General features: G+C 40.4%; 1 protein-coding gene across 2 annotated transcripts; it reads right to left on the bottom strand.

Annotated features, from left to right (window-relative positions):
- Positions 1-28: 28 nt before the first annotated feature.
- On the bottom strand, positions 29-18,412 carry pde8b (phosphodiesterase 8B). Of its 2 annotated transcripts, none has more exons than XM_033990248.2 (22): positions 17,773-18,412; positions 14,535-14,591; positions 10,607-10,797; positions 9,940-9,999; positions 9,811-9,868; positions 9,602-9,690; positions 9,457-9,535; positions 9,234-9,374; positions 9,077-9,165; positions 8,939-8,993; positions 5,842-5,893; positions 5,694-5,756; positions 5,483-5,559; positions 4,997-5,161; positions 4,680-4,725; positions 4,461-4,593; positions 4,196-4,394; positions 3,596-3,813; positions 3,380-3,518; positions 3,133-3,300; positions 2,930-3,059; positions 29-2,065 (listed from the first exon to the last, which is right to left on the bottom strand). In XM_033990248.2, exons 1-22 carry the CDS (start codon positions 18,055-18,057, stop codon positions 1,956-1,958), a joined length of 2,604 nt encoding a protein of 867 aa, XP_033846139.1. In that variant the 5' UTR covers positions 18,058-18,412; the 3' UTR covers positions 29-1,955. The 2 variants fall into 2 exon arrangements, with proteins under 2 accessions (XP_033846139.1, XP_055087995.1); XM_055232020.1 differs by lacking the exon at positions 17,773-18,412 and adding an exon at positions 14,676-14,724.
- Positions 18,413-19,659: the final 1,247 nt, after the last annotated feature.

Below are 19,659 nucleotides of genomic sequence, written 5' to 3'. Positions count from 1 at the left end.
ATCTATAATTATTTATTTATAGCTTTCTAAACAGAATCACATAATTGGCACATTGTCTGCTGCTACATGTTGAAGGCATATCCTTCCACAGGCTCCACTCACATGTCCTAATCAGGATCATCACATTCCACTCATACAGCTCTCACAAAAGGCATATCAATCAGAAACAGGTAAATTGTCTATGTATAGAAATCTATTATAAACTAGCAAAAATATTTGTTCATCATCAGTAATACCTGTCTGGAAACAGTCAGAATTGTAGCTGTTTTTCAAGTCACTATTAAAAAAAAGCGATCTCATTTTCTTCAGAAATCCTCCCTGCCTTGCTCAACAGTAACGTAAAGTAGTTCATGTATAGTGCAAAGCAAAATGATAAATGAGTAGATAATGTAGACAATCAGCAGGGACATTAGGTAGTTTACAGTGTGTTGCTGCGATAGCAGGCCTAAAATGAGACATGGCAAGATTAAGGCGTTGATTAATGTACCATCAAAAACTGCAGCTTCATAAATAAGCTAAAGATACTCTCTGGAAATCAGGAAACTTAAATAAAAATACAAAAATACAGTACACACGATCCAGCCATACCCGATTCTACCTGATGCAGTGTGACAATAGTACATCAACTGCTACAAAGAAGAAAATTAACCTTTCATCAAACATGTCCTGTTTCTTTGTTAATTTTATATGGCTTTTGCGTGAAAGAGAAATTGAAACCAAAAGTTGTTGTTTTTTTTTTGTTTTTTTTTTTTTAAAGAATGATACCAAGAATAAGGCATCTATAACACTGTCACTGTCTTCATACTGTTTATCCCCAATGCTGCCTCTTACCCCTCTTACCATCAACACATTTAAACATCCCAACCTTCACCTAAGTGCCCCAGTTTATGCAAATATTTTATAATAGAAACATTGCTTCATCAACATCCTTATATCCTTAATTTTTAACTTATATTTAATCAAACAGTTATGAATTATGTTTATGACTTGACTTTCCTGTGAGCTGTTTCAGCTTCTGTCCTGTTGCAGTGTAACACACATAAGTAGCCACCAGAGGGCAGTAATGTTTGGCAATGGCAAGCCTGACCTATGACTGCAAGAAGCCTGAAGGCTAAAAACGACTAAATAATAAAACACTGTAAGACAATACACGGGTTGCGGAATGATTCACATTTGGCAGGAAAACCCAAATGTTCTACTTTCCAACACATTATGCAACAAGTGAGCCCCATCCGTCAGGACTGAGCCTGATTCCTCTGACACAGAAAACATTACACTATTGTACATGATATTTATGGTCTACAGTTGGTGTTCTGTCTTTGGTGAAAATCTCACCCTTGTAGCAATAAAAGCTCTGATACAGTGCAGTGTCCCTGTTGGCTACATGATATATAACAAATTAATCTTCTCTGGTCCTTAATTCTCAGGCAATTTCTTGTTTACTCTTTTAAGATACTGACTAAACCATTGTCAAGTTTCTCTATTGCAGCTTATAAACAAATGAGCACCTTCATTTAGTTGGTCATTTGGAAATGCTAGCTTAAGGTGTCCCTAGCTTTGGTCACCATCTTGTATTTACACCAACTCTTTTAAGTAAAATGAGCATATTTGAATGTCAGTGACTAATAAACTAAACAGCCTGAAGAAGCTTCATGGTTGGTTAAAGTGCAGGTTTGTTGTTCTGTATGGATTGTCCGGTGATGTGCAAGGTCATTGCTCTTTGAAATTCTCAACACAGAAATGAGTCACAGAGACTCCACGCCAATGGGCCTCAGTAGGAAATGTGTCTTCAGTTGGAAAACATAGATTTGAACCATATTTTTGAGATAGAATTCATAAAATCCGCTCCAACTCCCAGCACCTGGCTCCTTTTGTGTCCATGGCACAAGCTTCTTTCCAGTGACAGTTGAAGAGATTCATGTTTGACAGGCTCCTCCCACAACAAATCAACATAGTCATGAAGAAGGAGGAGGACGTAGACTCTTGCATTTCATCTCATCTAGCGTTTTCCAGTACTTGTAGTTGTCTGACAGGTGCTCCATTAGGCCAGGCAGACTTGCAAAAGCTAAGAGAAAATAGCAGCCATGTTAGTGTTTATGTGGTGTTTAGGTCACCAAATGCTGGACCTGCTTTTGCCAGTGTGATGTACTCTGTATACTCCATGTTAAGTGTCTGTGGGGAAAACTGTGATCTTTCCAACCCTTTCCCCTCAAGTTTTGTTTATATGCTCATTTCCGCTTGCGGGTGACCTCGATTTCTGCAGAGGTCTGTTTCAGTAAATGAACTGATAATAACTATTCTGAAGCGTGTGTTCTGTGTTTATGCCAGTCTGTCTATGTTCAATGCTGATAGTCTTTCTAAACCACTATTTTGTTTTTCCCTCAACTGTCGCCATCTCCATGCAGTCCGCTGGCATTTGGGATTCTTTCCGTGACATCACTGCTATGTTGACAGTAAACAAGTTTCCTCCTGGGGAGACTAAACCAAAGAGCAATTCAGTGGGAATGGGGAAAAGAAGAGCTCAAAACTCCATTCTATTTTTTCACACCCCATTTCCTGTATTCCCCTTTGCTGTTGCTACAAGACCAAATGAACACATCAAGTGAATAACTGAATGGAAACAGGATTGTGGAAGCTTGTGAAATGTCTACTAGTACATAATAAACCACAGGATTAAATTGTATTGTTATAAAATATATTCAGTCATAAACAAGTCACTGCATTCTCTGCCTCTTTCTAAGTTTGATACAGGCATTTTGCAATCCTCAAGCAAAGTTTTTGTAATCTTTTTGTAAATTTATTGGGAATTTTGTAACGCTAAGTGCACCATTCCACAGAATTAAGATCATTTCTTCATTAAAAATATACTGTACATATTCTAAGGGATCTATAGAAGTGAGAGTGCATGTATGTGGACTGTGGCTCATACCGTCCCAAGCATCGAACATGTCTGTGATGAAGTAGTCTATGAAGGAGATCTGAGATTTGGGAATACTGCAGGTGTTTCTGTCAAAGACGGGCATTACGACAGGCAGCCCCAGTCTCTTCTCTTCATCTGTCTATTAAAACAAAGGAATAATAATAAACTACACAACAACAATCTTGTAATACGCAGACTTACGGTGGACAGACCTGTGCAAAGTATTCCTCTGAGATTCGCCCTGCCCATTCGATGCAGAGCTCCAGTGGTCGACAGGGGTTTGCCACGTCCGCACACTTGATGAGCATTCGCTTTATCAGCAGTCTATTCTCTGGAGAACTCCTGAAGTTCGTCTGGCCCTCACAGTCACTGTTTACACTCTGCAGAGACACAATAGACACAAGCTCATAAGTATTCATCATCAGGTTTAAAATTGCATAACAAACTACAGAAACTCACACTCATGCTGGTCTCCTCTATAGCAGCCATGGGCTTATTGATGCTATTCACAAACTTGCTGACATGCTCAAAGTGTCTGGTCATCTCTGTGGCCAGCACCATGTCAATGATGGCTTGTCTTAACGTCCGGAACTGATTTCTGTAAAAAGTAGTGTAAATGTTTTGATGTAAAATGTCTTGTGGGTTATTTTTAAACAAAACTTAAATCTAAGTTACCTGTCAATGTTTTTAAAGATGTTGCTCTTCCCATCTCGTGCAGTGAGTTGGAAAGCTAGCGCTGCATGATGGCTCTCTAACACTGCTGTATCATTGTAAAGAATGGCCAGTTCACTGCTAGCATTACACAAAAAAGAGTTTGTCCTGCCAGGATGGTCCACGTCGTGCACTGTGGCTGCTATAAGAGCTGCGACCTCATCCAGCTGGTCCAGACTACTCTGAAGACACCATCGAAACGTAAGGTTAGAATCCAACAGTTATGATCCACAGCAAACAAAAAATTCACAGCTAGGTCTATTGACTGTCCATGAGTGATATTTAGCATAATCATTTGGGCCCCTAATGGGTGATCTCATGACAATTATGCAAAATAGCTAACATACAGAAATAGTTTCAGTGTAATTAGCTCCTTCTTTCAGATAGATATACACCAAGGCAATGTCAAACCAGCAATCTGGACAGAACTGAAGACGCCGCTTGGATGAGCAGCAAAACGTCTTGACTCAAATTTTTCATTTGCTATGGATTATACCTGAAAGACTGAGGGATTACACAGACAACATTTCTGATATGATAACATGCTTTTTTAAAAGTCTTAACCTTGACTCTTTCTGTGCGAAGGAAAAAGGCAGTGGCATGTAGCACATCTGCTGCGTGTGTGGAGTTGTGATAAGAATTTGATGAATGGTAGCTGGTCTCCATCAGCTGTAACCATGAGCGGAGTGTGGCCTCTGAGCAGTTCAAGAAATCACATACACCAAAGCTGGTAAAGATCTTCAGTCCGAGGTATGTGAGTGGCCTGTACAAAGTAAAGAACATGACAGGAGTACTGTTATTGCACCAGTACACTGTTCATCATTATTACCTCTTATGTGTGGCAGCTTCCAGCTCCAGAATGTTAAACTCCCAGCATTCTTCATCATTGAGCATCTCAGCAATGGGTGGGGGGATGTCGCTCAGGGTGACTGGAATATTAGCCAAGTGGCTCTGGCTGATGTCTATTAAAAACACATAGAAACCAAAGTTTACCAAACACAGAAGTCTATAAACATGATTTAAAATGTGCTTTCTGTTTTAGACGCACTTTTGGAAAAGACATATTCATTCCCAGAAAGCTTTCTAAGTCCATCCTGTAAAAGACAAAACATGATTATTATTATGATGATGATGATGATGATGATGATGATGATGATTATTATTATTATTATTATTATTATTATTATTATTATTATTATTATTATTATTATTATTATTATTATTATTATTCACTTAATATCCTGTTTAGTTAAGACACAAGCCACATCTACAAGCTAAACCATTTGGCTACCAACATCATACAAAATCATGAAGCCTTTCCTTTTCTCAAAGCTTTCTATAAACATGCACTGTGCTTTGGCTTACATTCATGAGGCCTCCCACCAGGTCGTTGGTGTGGGGATCATCCTCTTTGGAGGCCAGCTGAGGTGAGTACAGCTCTGTTGTCCTGAGGATCTCCAGCACACGGTCCAGAGCCTCAGCCACTGTCACAGGGCTGCTCTCCTGGGCTGCGTTTATGATATTTATCACCTGAGGAGGGGGAAGAAAAGTCCCCAATCACTGTCAGCAGAGCAAACACAAAGAGTCCACTGCTGAATACGCCATAAGACAGTGCCTCTTTCTTCTCAAGTGTCTTGGAGATGTGCATGTGATGTTGGGGAATGTTGTCTGAGGTTAAAAGGCTTTTGAACACACAAATGCACCACAGGACCTTGACTAAACTTCAAAATGAATCAATATGAATCAACCCTCCAAAGCACAATATACCTTTGTTCACTTTTGAATTAGTTTTGATACATTTAGAATATAAATCTTTTATTTAAAAAAAAAAAAACTACATGAAATATTTACCTTTGTTATGGGAGCCTCGATGGTCATGGAGTGGATCCTGGCAACTGAGGAATATCTTCTGTTTTGTAAACTGGGAGCTGAAAAAGTATTGTTAAAATGGAGACCAGCTCAAAAGCTAATACCAAATGTAAGCTACTTTTGAACTTTATGCAAAATTGTGTTGCCAAATTCTTGTTGTTACAAAAACAGTTAAAGTAGCACAGATTCTTACCATCACTTCCACGTGAACTGATGGAGTCTTTCCTCCTGTCTCTGTGACGTAAAGAATAGCAATCTGGAGCAGAAATAAAACACTTAGTGCTCACATAGGTTTGTCATTGTTATATGTTAAATGAATGATAAATAAAAGAAGTCAATACCTGATTGGGAAAGTTCTCCACTGCATCTGTCCTCCCTGTTGAACTTGTGAATCTGAAAATCACAACACAGACAGCACTTAAACTGTGTTCTGCCACAGTCTGCCAGTGGAACCTTTTGGAGTTGAATAAATGTCCATCTCTCAGTGAATTTCTTAATTTCTCTTTATTTATCCAGGCATTGAACCAGTCTCTGGTAACCCCTCAGCAACGATTTCTTTATAATTGCATTTAAAGTTTTATTTAGTATACAAATAAAACAACATATATCATCCGTTAAATGATTCATTGTACAAATGGCAATGTGCCTTTAATCAAACTACAACAAATGAGTAAAAAGATTGATAGTAGATGTTGTTTATAACGTAAGTTCAAAAGTAACTCTTGTTTATGTCTTAATGAATAACTGAATTTAAGGTGTTTTTATTGCTCCAAAAATATCTTAACATGCATTCGTACTGTGAGCTGCTTGTTTCTATGGAGTAGACAAAATTAAACACCATTTTTACTTTTACATTTTCTATGGATACAAGCAGGTGTCAAACCCTCCACCCGAGACGCGATATAGTGCACCTTTGGATTTGCATAATTGAAATAAGCGAATAGATAAATACAAATTTAGCTGCAGCTGGTCCTGGAAACAGACACAAAAGTGGACTATGCAAAATTACCAATGACATAAATAAACAGTAAACAATTGTTTATGCATGAATGTGCACGCTATTAAAAAGGGCTCAAGCTGAAATCAGGTCATGTGAGATCTGACTTTCAAGAAAACAGATCAGAATTCCTTTCCTTGAACCTACACCTTAACGTATGGAGGGGTTTGAGTGCCCAAATGATCCTGGGAGCCTTGTTGTTGGGAGCTTCATGCCTCTGATAGGGTCATCCATGGCAAACCTTTATAACGATTATCACAAAAAGGCTGGATTGGTGTCACCGGGGCCCCAACCTAGAGCCAGGCTCCCCCCCAAAGAACGGATGTGGGGCCGTCCTCTCATGGACCACCTGCAGGAGGATTTATAAGGGGCCGGTGCAGTGAGATCTGGGTGGCAGTCGGAGGCAGGGGCTTCAACGACTGGATCTCCAGACACAGAAATCAGTAGTGCGTGGTGACTTTTATGAGTAGGCAAGAAGACTTGGGACGACCATCAACATTTAATCGATAACAATTAATAACATAATATTTGTTTCTTTACAAATTTGTCCTACACCTTATTTATGCAGCTTCAGTACTATTTTTATTCATGCAATTATCATTATGCATCTAGAAACCATGAGTGACATATGACAGCTCTATAGATGCGTAAATCTCTTACAACACAAAATGTATAATCATGAAGAGATACTAACAACAACAGTGCACTGGTCAGACAGGGGCACTGGTCAGACAAGGGCACTTATAATACAGCCTGGTGTGTCACAAACGTCACCTTAAACACAGCCCAGCATTAGAACAGTGCGCTCACATTCACCTCTCACAGATGCAAATCAAAGACATGTCTTTCCTGAAGAAATGGTCCTGTATTTCCCTGAAGCAAAGCAGGTCCAGAACAGTCACATTTTCTCCACACACGTGTAATAGCCCTGTGATTCTTTTAATGCTGTTGCTTCATAAACAGGTCACAGACCAGATGGGCTCCCCAGCCACTGTCACTCCACTGCTCCGTCCAGATACTCCATTTCACACAAACTGGCCCTGAATCTAGCTCATTATTGATATAATGACTGCATGTATTACTAAAATCTAATTACTAGAAATGTGAAGCTAAAAGCAAGTTATTTTTAGACAATTGTGTAGAAAGTTGGCACTGCTGCTCCAGATTCCTCCATGTGGTTTATTCAGTCCTGTTTGAGTCTCAGAACGCATGTGCAAGCCTCTAAAACATTCTGGCAAACTGTCCGATGCTTCAGGAGGGGGAAGCAGTGCCCTCCTCTGTTGAAGAAGGGGGACCGAATGATGTGATCCAACTACAGGACAATCACGCTCCTCAGCCTCCCAGGTAAGGTCTATTTCAGGGTACCAGAGAGGAGAATCTGACCAATAGTCAAACCTCCAATCCAGGAGGAGGAGGGTGGTTTTTGTCCCGGTCGCAGAACACTGGACCAGCTCTATACCCTCCATTTGGGTGCTCGAGGCCTCATGGGAGTTTGCCCAACCAGTCCACATGTGCTTTGTGGATCTGGAAAAGGCATTTGACTCTGTCCCTCGTGGTGTCCTTTGGAGGATGCTCTGGGAGTATGAGGCTGTCGGGTCCCTGTATGAACAGTGCAGGAGCTGTGTTTGCATTAAGTAAGTAAGTCACACCTGTTTGCAGTGCGTGTTGGACTGGGGTGGTTGGTTTGCAGCCAAGTGTGAAGTGGCTGGGATGAAAATAAGCTCCTCTAAACACAAGGCCATGGCTCTTGACAGGAAAATAGTGCCCTCTCCAAGAGGATGGAGAGTCTCCTGAGATTCCTTTGGCCTGGGAACGCCTTGGGTTACCCCTGGAGAAGCTGGAGGAAGTGTTAGGGAAATCTGGGAGTCCATGCTTAGACAGCGGCCCCACGACCCGGCCCCAAATAAGCGGAAGAAGATGGATGGATGGATTAGTCTGGCAAATCTAAGGATCCCATTCCTGACAAGGAGGAACAAATACCATTGCAGCCTGCAGATGCCAGCAGCTGACTCACCTTATGTACACACGATGAAAGCTCTGGTCCTTGTTCAGTTTGCCCTAAGTATAAATAGCCCTGGCGCCTGGCTGCTATCCCTCACAGTTCTTAGAGGGGGATCCTGCAGCTTAGCCGGGGCTTAGCGTAGTATGACGTTATTGGCCTGAAACTCAGCTGAGAGCAGCACACTGCACACTTGCTTTAGGAAAACTGGACATTCTAAGTAATGTAAATGTATGAAAAGGGTGAAACTAACGCATGTTTACAGAAGTACCTCATGCTGAGGTTTAGGTATTCCATTATCTATTTATTACAGTTAATTGAGGAAAAAATGAGGATGATAGATTGTGTGTTTTGTCATGCATTTTGTATAAATAAATGGTATCATGTGTGTTTTCACAGCAGTGCTGGCTGCTCAAAAAACAACATATAACTCTTGACTTACTTGATTGTTGTTGTCATTGTGAGGTCTTTTAATTGCGACAAAATGTCTAATCTTTCTGTTGGAGACAAGAGAAGAAGTTTAGATGGATATGACATTAGTTTCATAGTAAGTCATTTTAAATACAATCTTTTGCCTCACCCTCCTTGGCCAATGACAGGTGTGATTTTCACATGCTGCTGTATGCTGTCTCCTGATTTCTTCCGGGCATGGTAAATGCCTTGCCATTCCTTTTGAGTACATTTTAAGTTTGTGCATGAAATTAAATGGGTAAATACCGTATGTATATTGTACATACCTTTCCTTTTTTGATACACGTGTTGATAGTGTCCAGGAGGTCAGCCCTGTTCTTGTCACTCTTTGGCAGTTCAGTCAATTCCTTCCCAATCAATTCTCCTTTTTGATAGCCCATCATATGTTCAAATGCTGGGTTCACATACTGCAAAACAAGTATAAGCAGAAGATTATTTCAATATAAATGACCAACATACAACTGAATAGTGAGCATTTTGTGTGTATACCTGAATGATGTGGTCCTCGCTGGTGATCTCCACAGCTTCTTGACATTGTTCCAAAGCAGTGAAGATTGAGTTACAAGCCCTGCACAGACACTGTGTCAATAACTGCTCCTAAACAGCACTGTCTAAGGGACTGGGGATGGATTACCTGAGTTTGAACTGGCAGCGCACCTCTCCATGCTCAAGCTGTAGTAGTTCATTATAACAAGCCGACACACTGCTGTTCTCCACAAACCTCTGCAGACCACACAAGAGTTCCCAGGAAAATCAAGAGACCAAAATAAGGAACAATTCTCTGTGAGTTTTCAACATTGGATGAAAAAACATAAACTAACTGCAGGTCAATTTTGGACCTACTCTGCTGAATCCTGCGCAGAGAAGTGGAAGAACAGATGGCTCGTCCTGGTCTGGTGGCCTGTATGACAAAATCATAAGCATCAGTGGCTATTTTGGATAAACATATTTTTATTGTCACAGTGGACTTACATTTGTGGTACGACAGCCAGTATAACAGTTTTTTCTGAGGGTTTTGTGGCACGAATTAACCTGGGGAAAAATGTGAAAATTAACGTTTCACACTTTACAATACAACTTGGCTATATAGTAGTGTGTCTCTGATCGTGTTCTTTTATGGCTTTACTTTGAAACCACAGTGCTGGCTAAATATGTGTTAAAAAACAAACAAAACAGAGAGGTCTGCTGTTGGAGATCTGAGCTCAAATGTATTTATTCAGTATTTGATAAACATACTTCATACTTCATCACTAGATGGCACCCAACAACCCCCTCATGACCTCCATAGTGAATTTATGCAACAGTCAACTTTTACTTATTTATATTGGAGTGTATCCAAAGTCTTTCCAAACAAAAATGAAGAGCGTCTGTTGTTTTATGGTGACAATCAAGAAAACTTGGGCGAGTTTTGATCATAAGTTTAATCATAAACTCTAAACTCAGTTACTGTCTACAGAGTGTTGTTCTGCAGACAGATCTTTTTCCCTACAAACCTCTGAAACCGTGTTCAAACTAAAGCTCATGTATTTCTTAGTCACATAGTCAGCCCAAACAAAACAATCCTCATACTGAAGCATTAAGGCCAATTGGGAACTATCTTAAAGAAAAAAATGCCAAAAAGAGGCACAGCAAAGCTCACCGGCAGACAGCTTCAGCCTCAAAGTAACGTGAATGACGGCCATCAATGACAATAATCTCGTGGTGTTTGTCGAGAAAACACTCCACAGCGGACTCTGGAGTCCGGGAGATGTTACAGCGGAAGCCGGCACGGTCACAGGCCCACCAGAATGCATCACTCTGATTGTCCTCTTTAGCAAACACCAGAAGCACCTAAGGACACACAAACCAAGGACATTGCATGACTGTGGTTGGTCGGAAATGTTGAGAAGGGCATAGTTCATCCAAATGTGTACATCTATTTTGACAAACAAAGCAATACGTGACAAATGTATGTATGTGCAGATTATAATTCACACAGATTTACTGTACCAGGCTAGAAATCCAGTTTTGATCACACCCTGTGTTTTGACCACAATCACACCAGCACCTTTAGTACAATGGTGAGGAACAAATAAACACACACAGTCTAGGCTGTTGGGCCACAGCCAGAAGCAACAGCAGTCAGCTTTGGCTCACAGCATCCCCCCCTAACCTGCTCCAAGCACTACAAAGGAAGCAGAGACAGAGAGCAAGAAGGAGGAGCAGTATGAAAAATAAAGTACTCTAAAACAGAAGGCACAGAAAAATAATCAAGTTTACACTTGTAAAGACACACGTTGGACAAGGAGAGAAAAGGACAAAAAGATACAAGATGAGGGCAGAGGGACAAGTGAGATAGTGCTGCTGAGTCCCTGTGAACAGTCTACACACTCTGATCCCTTGGAGCTTGTATAACCATGGTGCTAGCATGTGAAATTCCACACACAGAGGACTCAGTCGACCCCAGGACATGCTAACCGCATGGATCTTTGACCTGCCACCCAAATATGTCCCCAAACTGGGAGATGCAGCCATTAGCATGCAGAGTAGTGAACATGAACAAGAAGACATCTGTTTTTGGACATATCTAAACCCTCTATGGCATAAATAGAGCATGTCCAAGATTACAGTGTTTTAAATTAAATAGTCCACCTATACTTAATGTCTTGAAAGGTAAACATTGTACAGACTTAGTTGAGTCTTATGTGTGACTTCTAGCCCAACATGACTTACATTTGGAGGGTCAGAGGTTAATCCTGTGTATTTGCAAGATACAGTCTGTGGCCTGCACACAGTGAGGCCTCATGGGGCCAGTGCAGTTTGAGGAGGCGCACCCTGTACTAAGAAAAACATATATAGTTATGATGTGGAGTCAGTCTAGCAGGTTTAAACCCTTAGACTGACTTCATATTATTAATGCACCATCATATAATACAACTGACTTTGATGTGCTAAGTTTTGGAGTCTGCACAGTGTAAAGGCACTGATGCTTTACCTCATTTTGTTTCTGTGTAACTGATGGAAAGCATACATGAAAGGTAACAAGAGTTATCTACGTAAAATAAAACAGTCCGGGGCTGTGAAGCAACAGATACGTCATGACAAAGCTACAATATATGAGCCTCTCTGAGAGCACATTTGATCTCTCCCGTTTCATGTGGATGGGAAGCTGTACAGAGGCGTACATGCACACAGCTGTACTGCAGCATTAGTGAACTGCACTTTATGACTTGATAGGCCATGAGTGAAGGTTTTAGAGCTTTAATAAAAATTCCAGCTCTTACACCTGCTTGTGTGTTGCAAGAATTCTGGAGTGATTTCCTTTGGCTTGGAACAATCTTCCTGAAGATGTGAGACAGGCCTCTACTTTGACAATGTTTAAATCCAGACTCAAAACGGTTCTGTTTAACTGTGCATATGACTGAAAGGTTTTTATTCTGCACTCTTCTCTTTTAATGTTAATTTTATGATTGTTTATGTTTTGATTTGTTTGTATTATGATTTTATTGTCTTTCTTTGAATTATGTTGTGTATGAATAGTGCTATATAAATAAACTTGCCTTGCCTCGATGAGAGTAGAATAAAAAGAGAAGATGTACGTTTCTGTGTTTGCATGTTCTCCCTGTGACTCGGTGGATTTCCTATAGTTAGAACAGGCAAAAAAGGTGGCCCTGACAAGCTCGAGAACAAGTTCCCAACTGGTAAAAAGTACCCACAATAAATACTGACTATTAAAAAATATTGTTCCATCTGACATTTATTGAACAATATGTTGATATAGTAATTGTGTGCAGTATTGTGACTGAGGATACGGAAAGTAAAACCTTAGGATAGATTGATAAATATTTTATACCAGGGGCCTGCAACCACTGTCTAAAGAGCCACATGCGGCTCTTTAAAGCCTCCAGTGTAGCTCTTTGCACTTTCATTTAAAAACATAATAATAAACTGTATACTTTTTATTTATTAAGTTTGTATTTGACAGTGTTTGGAGCATACCAATGAGTATTTATTCTATTGAATGTTTAACTATTCGTCTGAGCAAATCCCATGCATAAAATCAGAAAGAATATTGATAATTTTGCACATAAAATGCACCAGAATGCATACATATAATTTGCTCAAAAATCCACAAAGTTCATAAATTCAAAATGTTACATATACTTTATAATGTGTTAATAGCTGCAAACAGTCGATTTACTTCTTTTAAATTAACCTATTGATCACCTTGTCTCATTACTTGTAAAAAACATATGGTTCTTTCTGTCTTTCATATGGTTTTAAATGGGCCAGTGTGGCTCTTTTGTTGTTAAAGGTTGCAGATCTCTCTATCTCTTTATACACCACACACAATGACTCTGTAGTGAAGCCAAAGCAGCCAACGTGGCATTAAGGACTGAGATGTGTGTTGCAGGACGTGCAGCTCCCAGTTCCTTTAGAGACTTTCTCTGTTACATAAGTGTAAATCTGACTTGTGCATCACCTAATCCTCAGTTCCAGGATGAGCTCAGACAATCCCTGACTCAACCTGGTCTATCTGCTCCGTATGGCCTAGACATTAACAGACTGACCAATGCTACTACTGTTTATCAAATCAATACAAACACAACTGTATTCATTTTAACAATATGTCATTCTCAAAGGATTATAATCTCAAACCCTTGTTTTCCTTTGGAGTACAAATGTTAAATTAGGACACTATAGAAAATCTTGTATCTCTCACATTATACTTAGGCTTGGAGTTGATATTCAATTATTTAAAAATAATTAAATTGTAATGTGAACAGGTGGAGATAAATCAGCCGTATTTTCTGTGCATAAAACACCAATTGTTTTCAGCAGGGGAGCTCTGAAATCAACCTTGGAGTGCTGTAACACCACCTGCATCCAACCCCTGCCATCCACCTCCTCTCCAGCCCCTTTGTTCGGTGCAGATGTAGCTTTTTTTTTTTTTTTTTTTTTTCCAAGTTTGTGTTTGGCTCTAGGAACATTTACGTGCTCATACATACGTGGGGCCAATTTTCATTATTTTTCTCAATGTTTATAATTTGAGTTAAATATTGGCCTAGTGTATTTCTACTACTTTTTATTGTTTTATTCAAGTAGGGCCAAGAATATTCAAATAAACATGCCTACACATCTAGACTATGAGCCAGCATCTGACAAGCCTATCTGTCAAACCTTTTTACAATTAGCTAGTAAACACAGACAGTTGAATTAGTTGCCGTCTGAACTGTGACATTGCATTAAAACGCTGGGAGAACTTTGATGAAACTACTGATATCTAAATATTAAAGATGATTAACACATACAATTTGGTGACTTTAACAAAAAAAATTACATTTAATCTTCAAAAATCTAGACTCCTCTAAAAACTACAGGCATTTACTGCAACAAGATTGAGTGAAGTGAAGGAGATTACACAGGCATAATAGTATATCTAAGACAACTAAAAGTAAAAGAAAATTGCCTTTGTTGTGTACGTACGACGTGAATTAATTTTGACATGAACAAATGAATACCAAGGCCAGCGATTACTCCTAAAACTATCTGCAAGGTTTTGACAATAGAGGAGGAGATGAACTCACCTGGATGGGCTCCCGAGTCAGTCGCATTGGTCCCACACATTCTTCTGTCGCTGAAACCTGCAATAAATCAAACAATATAAGCCACCAAATGTAGTCCACCCAGTACAGTTGACACACTGGCATTCAGAAAGCACTACATACCATTTTACCATTAATCTCCAGAAGCATTTTGGCATATTTGTCTTGCACCTGCACTTCACAAATCTTTTCAAGATCAATAAAAAATACAGTCCCTATACAGCACATCCAGCAAAAACGATCGCACAAAAACAAACTAGACGGCGTTGGTTATGTTGATATAGCTGCTCACACGGTATTAGCAACTCAGGACAGAGCTGAGGCTGCATACCTATTTAAAAGGTATTAGGAGCCGGTCATAAACTCCCAGGTGCAGTTGCATAATCCTCCTGCAGGAGCATCCCACACGGTGCTGCACATATCAGTGTTTTTGTTAACCAGATTCAGACACACTTGTAATCCACATGCGTCACTCATCTGAGTAATTATGACACATTTGTCCACAAGTGCGATCCACAAGTGTGAATGGCTGTGTGCTTCAGCAGGGCACTTGAAGTCGGCAGTGATTCGTCCTTGGTTATATCACAAGTTTGGAGTGGTCAGCGTGTGTCATAGCGAACAATACTTGTTGTTGTTAATGTAATTTGTTTTTATCTAGTCATCGTCGTGGTAGAAGACCAGTTTACTATTGTGCTAAGGATTACAAGAGGGGTAAAAACATGATATTGTAGGCTTCCTCTCTGACTCATTTATGAATCTAAAAACAGCATAACTGGTTTGTAACTGAACAGCAGCTTCTTTGACTGTAGAAACTGTGCTATAGCTACACTCACTGTTTTGAGCATCACACTGAACAAATTAATAGAAACAACTGGCTTGCATCTTTAAATCTCAATAAAAAAAAAAAAAAAAAAAAACAAAGACATGGAGTTTCCTACAAAATTACAACATATTATTTCTTCTTTTCTGAAAAATAAAGCCTTCTGTTGGAACTTGATGGGAGAAATACATATCTAAAATAGACAGAGAGGCGGATGATATTGTAATTAAAACTAAAATCCAAATGTTTTTTTTAGTTAAGAAGGTTGAGGACACCAGATTCAGGCTGTGTGATAAATGGGTGAGTCCAGTTTGTTAACATGTTTGTGTCTCGTGTGTTTTCATATGCAGGCACTCTCTGAATGTACTATCTAATGTTAATGCAATTTGCTGTTTTTGCTCTCCAGAACTGGCTTACATTCTCAGGAAGTAAAACTGACCCTATAAAAGTAATGGATTAGTAACATTGTTGGGAAGATGAACAGTATAGCCAAAGTGAGCTGACAAACAAGAGTCTTGTGATGAAAACCAGCAGTGAAGCTCAGGAAATAAGAGAAAATAAAACAGCAGCAGTGGATCAGGAGAACACTCAAACACAGTTTAACACAGTCTGTTTCAGGTCCTTTGTATTGGAAAATATATTAAAAGAACATGTTATAATAGATACTATTCACTATTGTATTGCAAATCTATCCTTGACCTTATCACTGTCTCAGCTGTTTTCATCAGTTTTCATGTGTATCTGAAGTATATGCATATCACAAGATAAGAGCTGTGCTGCAGGTTTAGCTCAGGGCTATTCAACATTTAAACCAAACATTATTTTGTTAGTGTACATCTTCTTGACCAAAACTGTCACAAATATTTTGTTTATTTAAATTAGTGTTTGGTATGTTTGTCTTTCATTTTTGGTAAATCAGTGGAGGGCTGGTATAATTTGACTGAAGGGCCTGATCTCAATCCTTCCATCAAGGTCTCTGGACATGTCCTTCTACAGATGTCCTTCCACAGATGTCAATCTGATATTAGTGTAATATTAGCTGTGGAAGCCAGATGTTATTTCAGTGTACCGGTAGGCCCTACACCAAACTAAAATTGAATGGTACACAGCAGAAAGCAGGTGAGTAAAGGAAAGCAAAAGCTATTACAGCATTTTACCTGCCTAACTGTCTGAACTGTATAGCCTACAGAGAAGTGGTCAATGATGATCATGAGAAAGTGCTAAGTGGTATTCTGGGAATGAGTGCTTTCTTAGAAGTGTTAAATGTGTACAACTGCCTGCAGCCCTGTCTGTACAAGACTCCATCGTCAGCTTCTTCACATGTGACTGTTTGCACTGTGTCTCACTGACCAGAGGGGTAAACAAATGCCCCACACTAGAACAGTAGCCCGCTGCATTATCACAGTACTGCAGGGAACAGCAGCTGCTTTAAGGACTAAAAGGCTTCATTCATTCTGTTCATTGTGTGTGAATGAAAAATTGTGTAAAGGTTTGAGCCAAAGTCATGATAATCCAACTTCAGCCTGTGCTGAAGTGATCAAACATCTGAAATAGTCTAACACTCTGAAGACTCAACATGTCAGTATACTTGCCCCAAATACTGATGCTTCTCTCCATAAAGTAGTGTTAAAACACTGTCATCTGCATGAATGTGCTGCCTGATGACAAGATCATCTGCTTCCTCACTACCCTGGAAAAAACACAGCAATATCCTCAAGGGCTCCATCATAAAGAAGAGCAAGAATCTGTTCTCATGCGCCTCAAGAGAGACCAACAACAAGTATCACAATGGAACCAGATCCCAAGACTCGTGCACACGGATTCTAAATGGGAGTGCTAAAGTTACAATAAAGGAATGGTTATTTTTTTTGTCAAATATAAGCTGTAAGAAATGCATGCTCCATTTATATAGGCACAGAAAACAGTTCCATTAGGCCTATCTGCTTCACCTAGGCCTGATGTTTGATTAGCAAATAATGTCCTTATTGACCACTGAAAGCCTAATAGTTTCATTTTCTTTGGATAGGTTCAGAGCTGTAAAGGATCTGGGACTCAGTACAGTTGGTCTACCATTCCTGGGATAGGGGCCACTTACCAAAATAGGTTTGCAACCACCGCTTCTGTCTGATGCAGTTGGTTTACAGTGGTAAGAATAGAGCAAGTGGCCTATATGAGCCATCACAGGTAGTAGGCATAGCCTGCATTTAGCCTATCACAGAACACAATAGTGAAATGTCCACTGGCTGAAGCCCAACTATTGATCTGTCTTTATGTGAGGTGTGTGTAACGTGTCGAGACGTGGTGTCATTTTAGCCAAAGAGTTCCGCTGATGATGGGTCAACCTCATCTAAAAGGCCTTGGTTACTGATACTGATGCTGCTGCTCGTGAACACACCGTACCTTGACGCTGGTGTGGCTGGTCTGCGTCTCTGCCTCGATGCGGGCGTGCGCACCGCTGTTGTCCTTGCGCTCTCCGCGGTGCGAGTTGTTTCGTGAGTGTCGGCTCTGATAAGTGATGACTGACGGGATGGTTTCAGCCGCATCTGTTTTGATGAAGAGCCCGTGCAGCGTGGCGGCAGTGCCCTGGGAGATGGTCGTGGTCTGGTGGGGAGAGTTGGATTCATCCGAGTCTCGACAGTAGATCACCCCGCTCTGAGAGACGTGGATACTGGGAGCGCAGCCCATTCCTGTGTGAAACGTGGGGCAGAGCCCCCTTCACCGGCACCCTCCTGTCCCGGGGTCTGCTCCTCGCGCCGTGGACTGAAGGCTACATCCAGGTCTAGCGCCCGGCGCGTCCCTCCGCCTTGTCCTCTGCTCTCGGTGTCATTTTCAGACGCGATAGATGATGAACCAAATCTGCTTCACCTTCGCCCGTGGCCCGTATTGTATCGTGCTGCCCACACCTACTGCTCAGAATAAGTCTGCACTAATCAACACAATGATGGCACTAGGTTGTGGCTGTGCTACTCTACATCACCCCTGGCTTCACATCCGGCGGGTCCCTGCTAACCTCCACTGAGTCTTCATTCAGCTGCCTGATAAAAATCACTAGTGAGTGTTGCTGATGATTGGCCACAGTCCAGCCCCTCAGTCTTTAAGCCTGTAACATGAGGCTACATGTGGACCCATCATGTCACATTTGTACTAAAGACTGAAGGCTATTGTAATTTATTTAAATTGAATGGTAAAGTAATCGATAATAAATAATATAGGCCCTATAATACATAATATTTAAGTTGGACAACAAGCTTTATGGCTTTCTTTGGAAAATTTAAGGCAAAGCAGTGACATCTCCCTGGAGACAAGGCACCAGCCATCCAAGTCTGGTCTGTGGAGAGGCAATCCCATTCACAGTAATAAGATGTCTCTGGTACCTCAGGGCAATAAAACCCTATAATAAAATAAATGGGGTCCACATGGGCCCAGGGTTTGAACTTTTTGTCACTTTTTGTCATTTTGTCATGTTTGAGGAGAGAGGGGGTCCTTGGGATATTTTCTGACTAATAATGTCAAGATTCTTTATTTTTTTTTATTATATGTGTAATTGCTTTGTGTTATGTTCTCTTCATGTATAGTACAAAGAAAGTAGCCTAAGTACAAGATTATAGCCTAAAATGGCCTTCAAACGTTTCACACCAAGTAGGCTTGTTATATATTTTGCTTCTCAAGTTACACCAGGGCTACTGGCTACTACCACAAACTGGCCAGGGCTAAAATTGAACCTCAAACTAAATCTGGATAAATATTTGGAACATCTTAACCTGCATAAGACCCACCTACCCTACTTGGATATAGGCCTATCTAGTCTGAACTACAGAAGACCCTGTACAAACGACCAGGGGCACACATCATTGTCTGAGGATCACTTATGAGTCATGCTTTAGGTTTCAGTGCTTCCAAATAGACAAGAAGAAGAAAGTTGGGGAGACATTATTAGCCTAGGAATTCATGTTGGCCTGTAGACACTTCAGGCACACCTGTAATCCTGTTTTCCTCACTCAATTCTATATTCCAAGTAGCACTGCATCACCAGCACTAGTGCACAAACTAAACCAGAGCACATGATAATGGGAGCATACCTTTGTTCACACAGCTCTATGTTCTCACAGGCCTGTTTTCTCATATTTAAAAGATATTTTTGAAAGTAAATCCATTAGCCCTACCCTCACCCTGGTCCTAGCCCCAACCAGAAACTCAAAACCAGGCGTTACTCTTAGCCATAACTCTGCAACCCAACAAACATGGGAACATAGAGCTGTGGGAACATGGAACCATAGGAACATAGAG

This window comes from Periophthalmus magnuspinnatus, chromosome 23 (assembly GCF_009829125.3).
Source record: "Periophthalmus magnuspinnatus isolate fPerMag1 chromosome 23, fPerMag1.2.pri, whole genome shotgun sequence".
In the NCBI taxonomy this organism is placed as follows: domain Eukaryota; kingdom Metazoa; phylum Chordata; class Actinopteri; order Gobiiformes; family Gobiidae; genus Periophthalmus; species Periophthalmus magnuspinnatus.
Note: the sequence above shows the minus strand (reverse complement) of the source record. Positions and strands in the feature narration are given on the sequence as shown.

Bases quoted from the DNA above. Each gene is read 5' to 3' on its own strand.
- pde8b (XM_033990248.2), bottom strand. From the start codon at position 18,057: ATGGGCTGCGCTCCCAGTATCCACGTCTCTCAGAGCGGGGTGATCTAC. The intron at 5,894-8,938 runs GTAAGTCAAGAG...TGTGATTTTCAG, and splicing joins ACAATGACAACAACAATCAA to ATTCACAAGTTCAACAGGGA. The intron at 3,060-3,132 runs GTCTGTCCACCG...TTGTTTTAATAG, and splicing joins CAGAGGAATACTTTGCACAG to ACAGATGAAGAGAAGAGACT.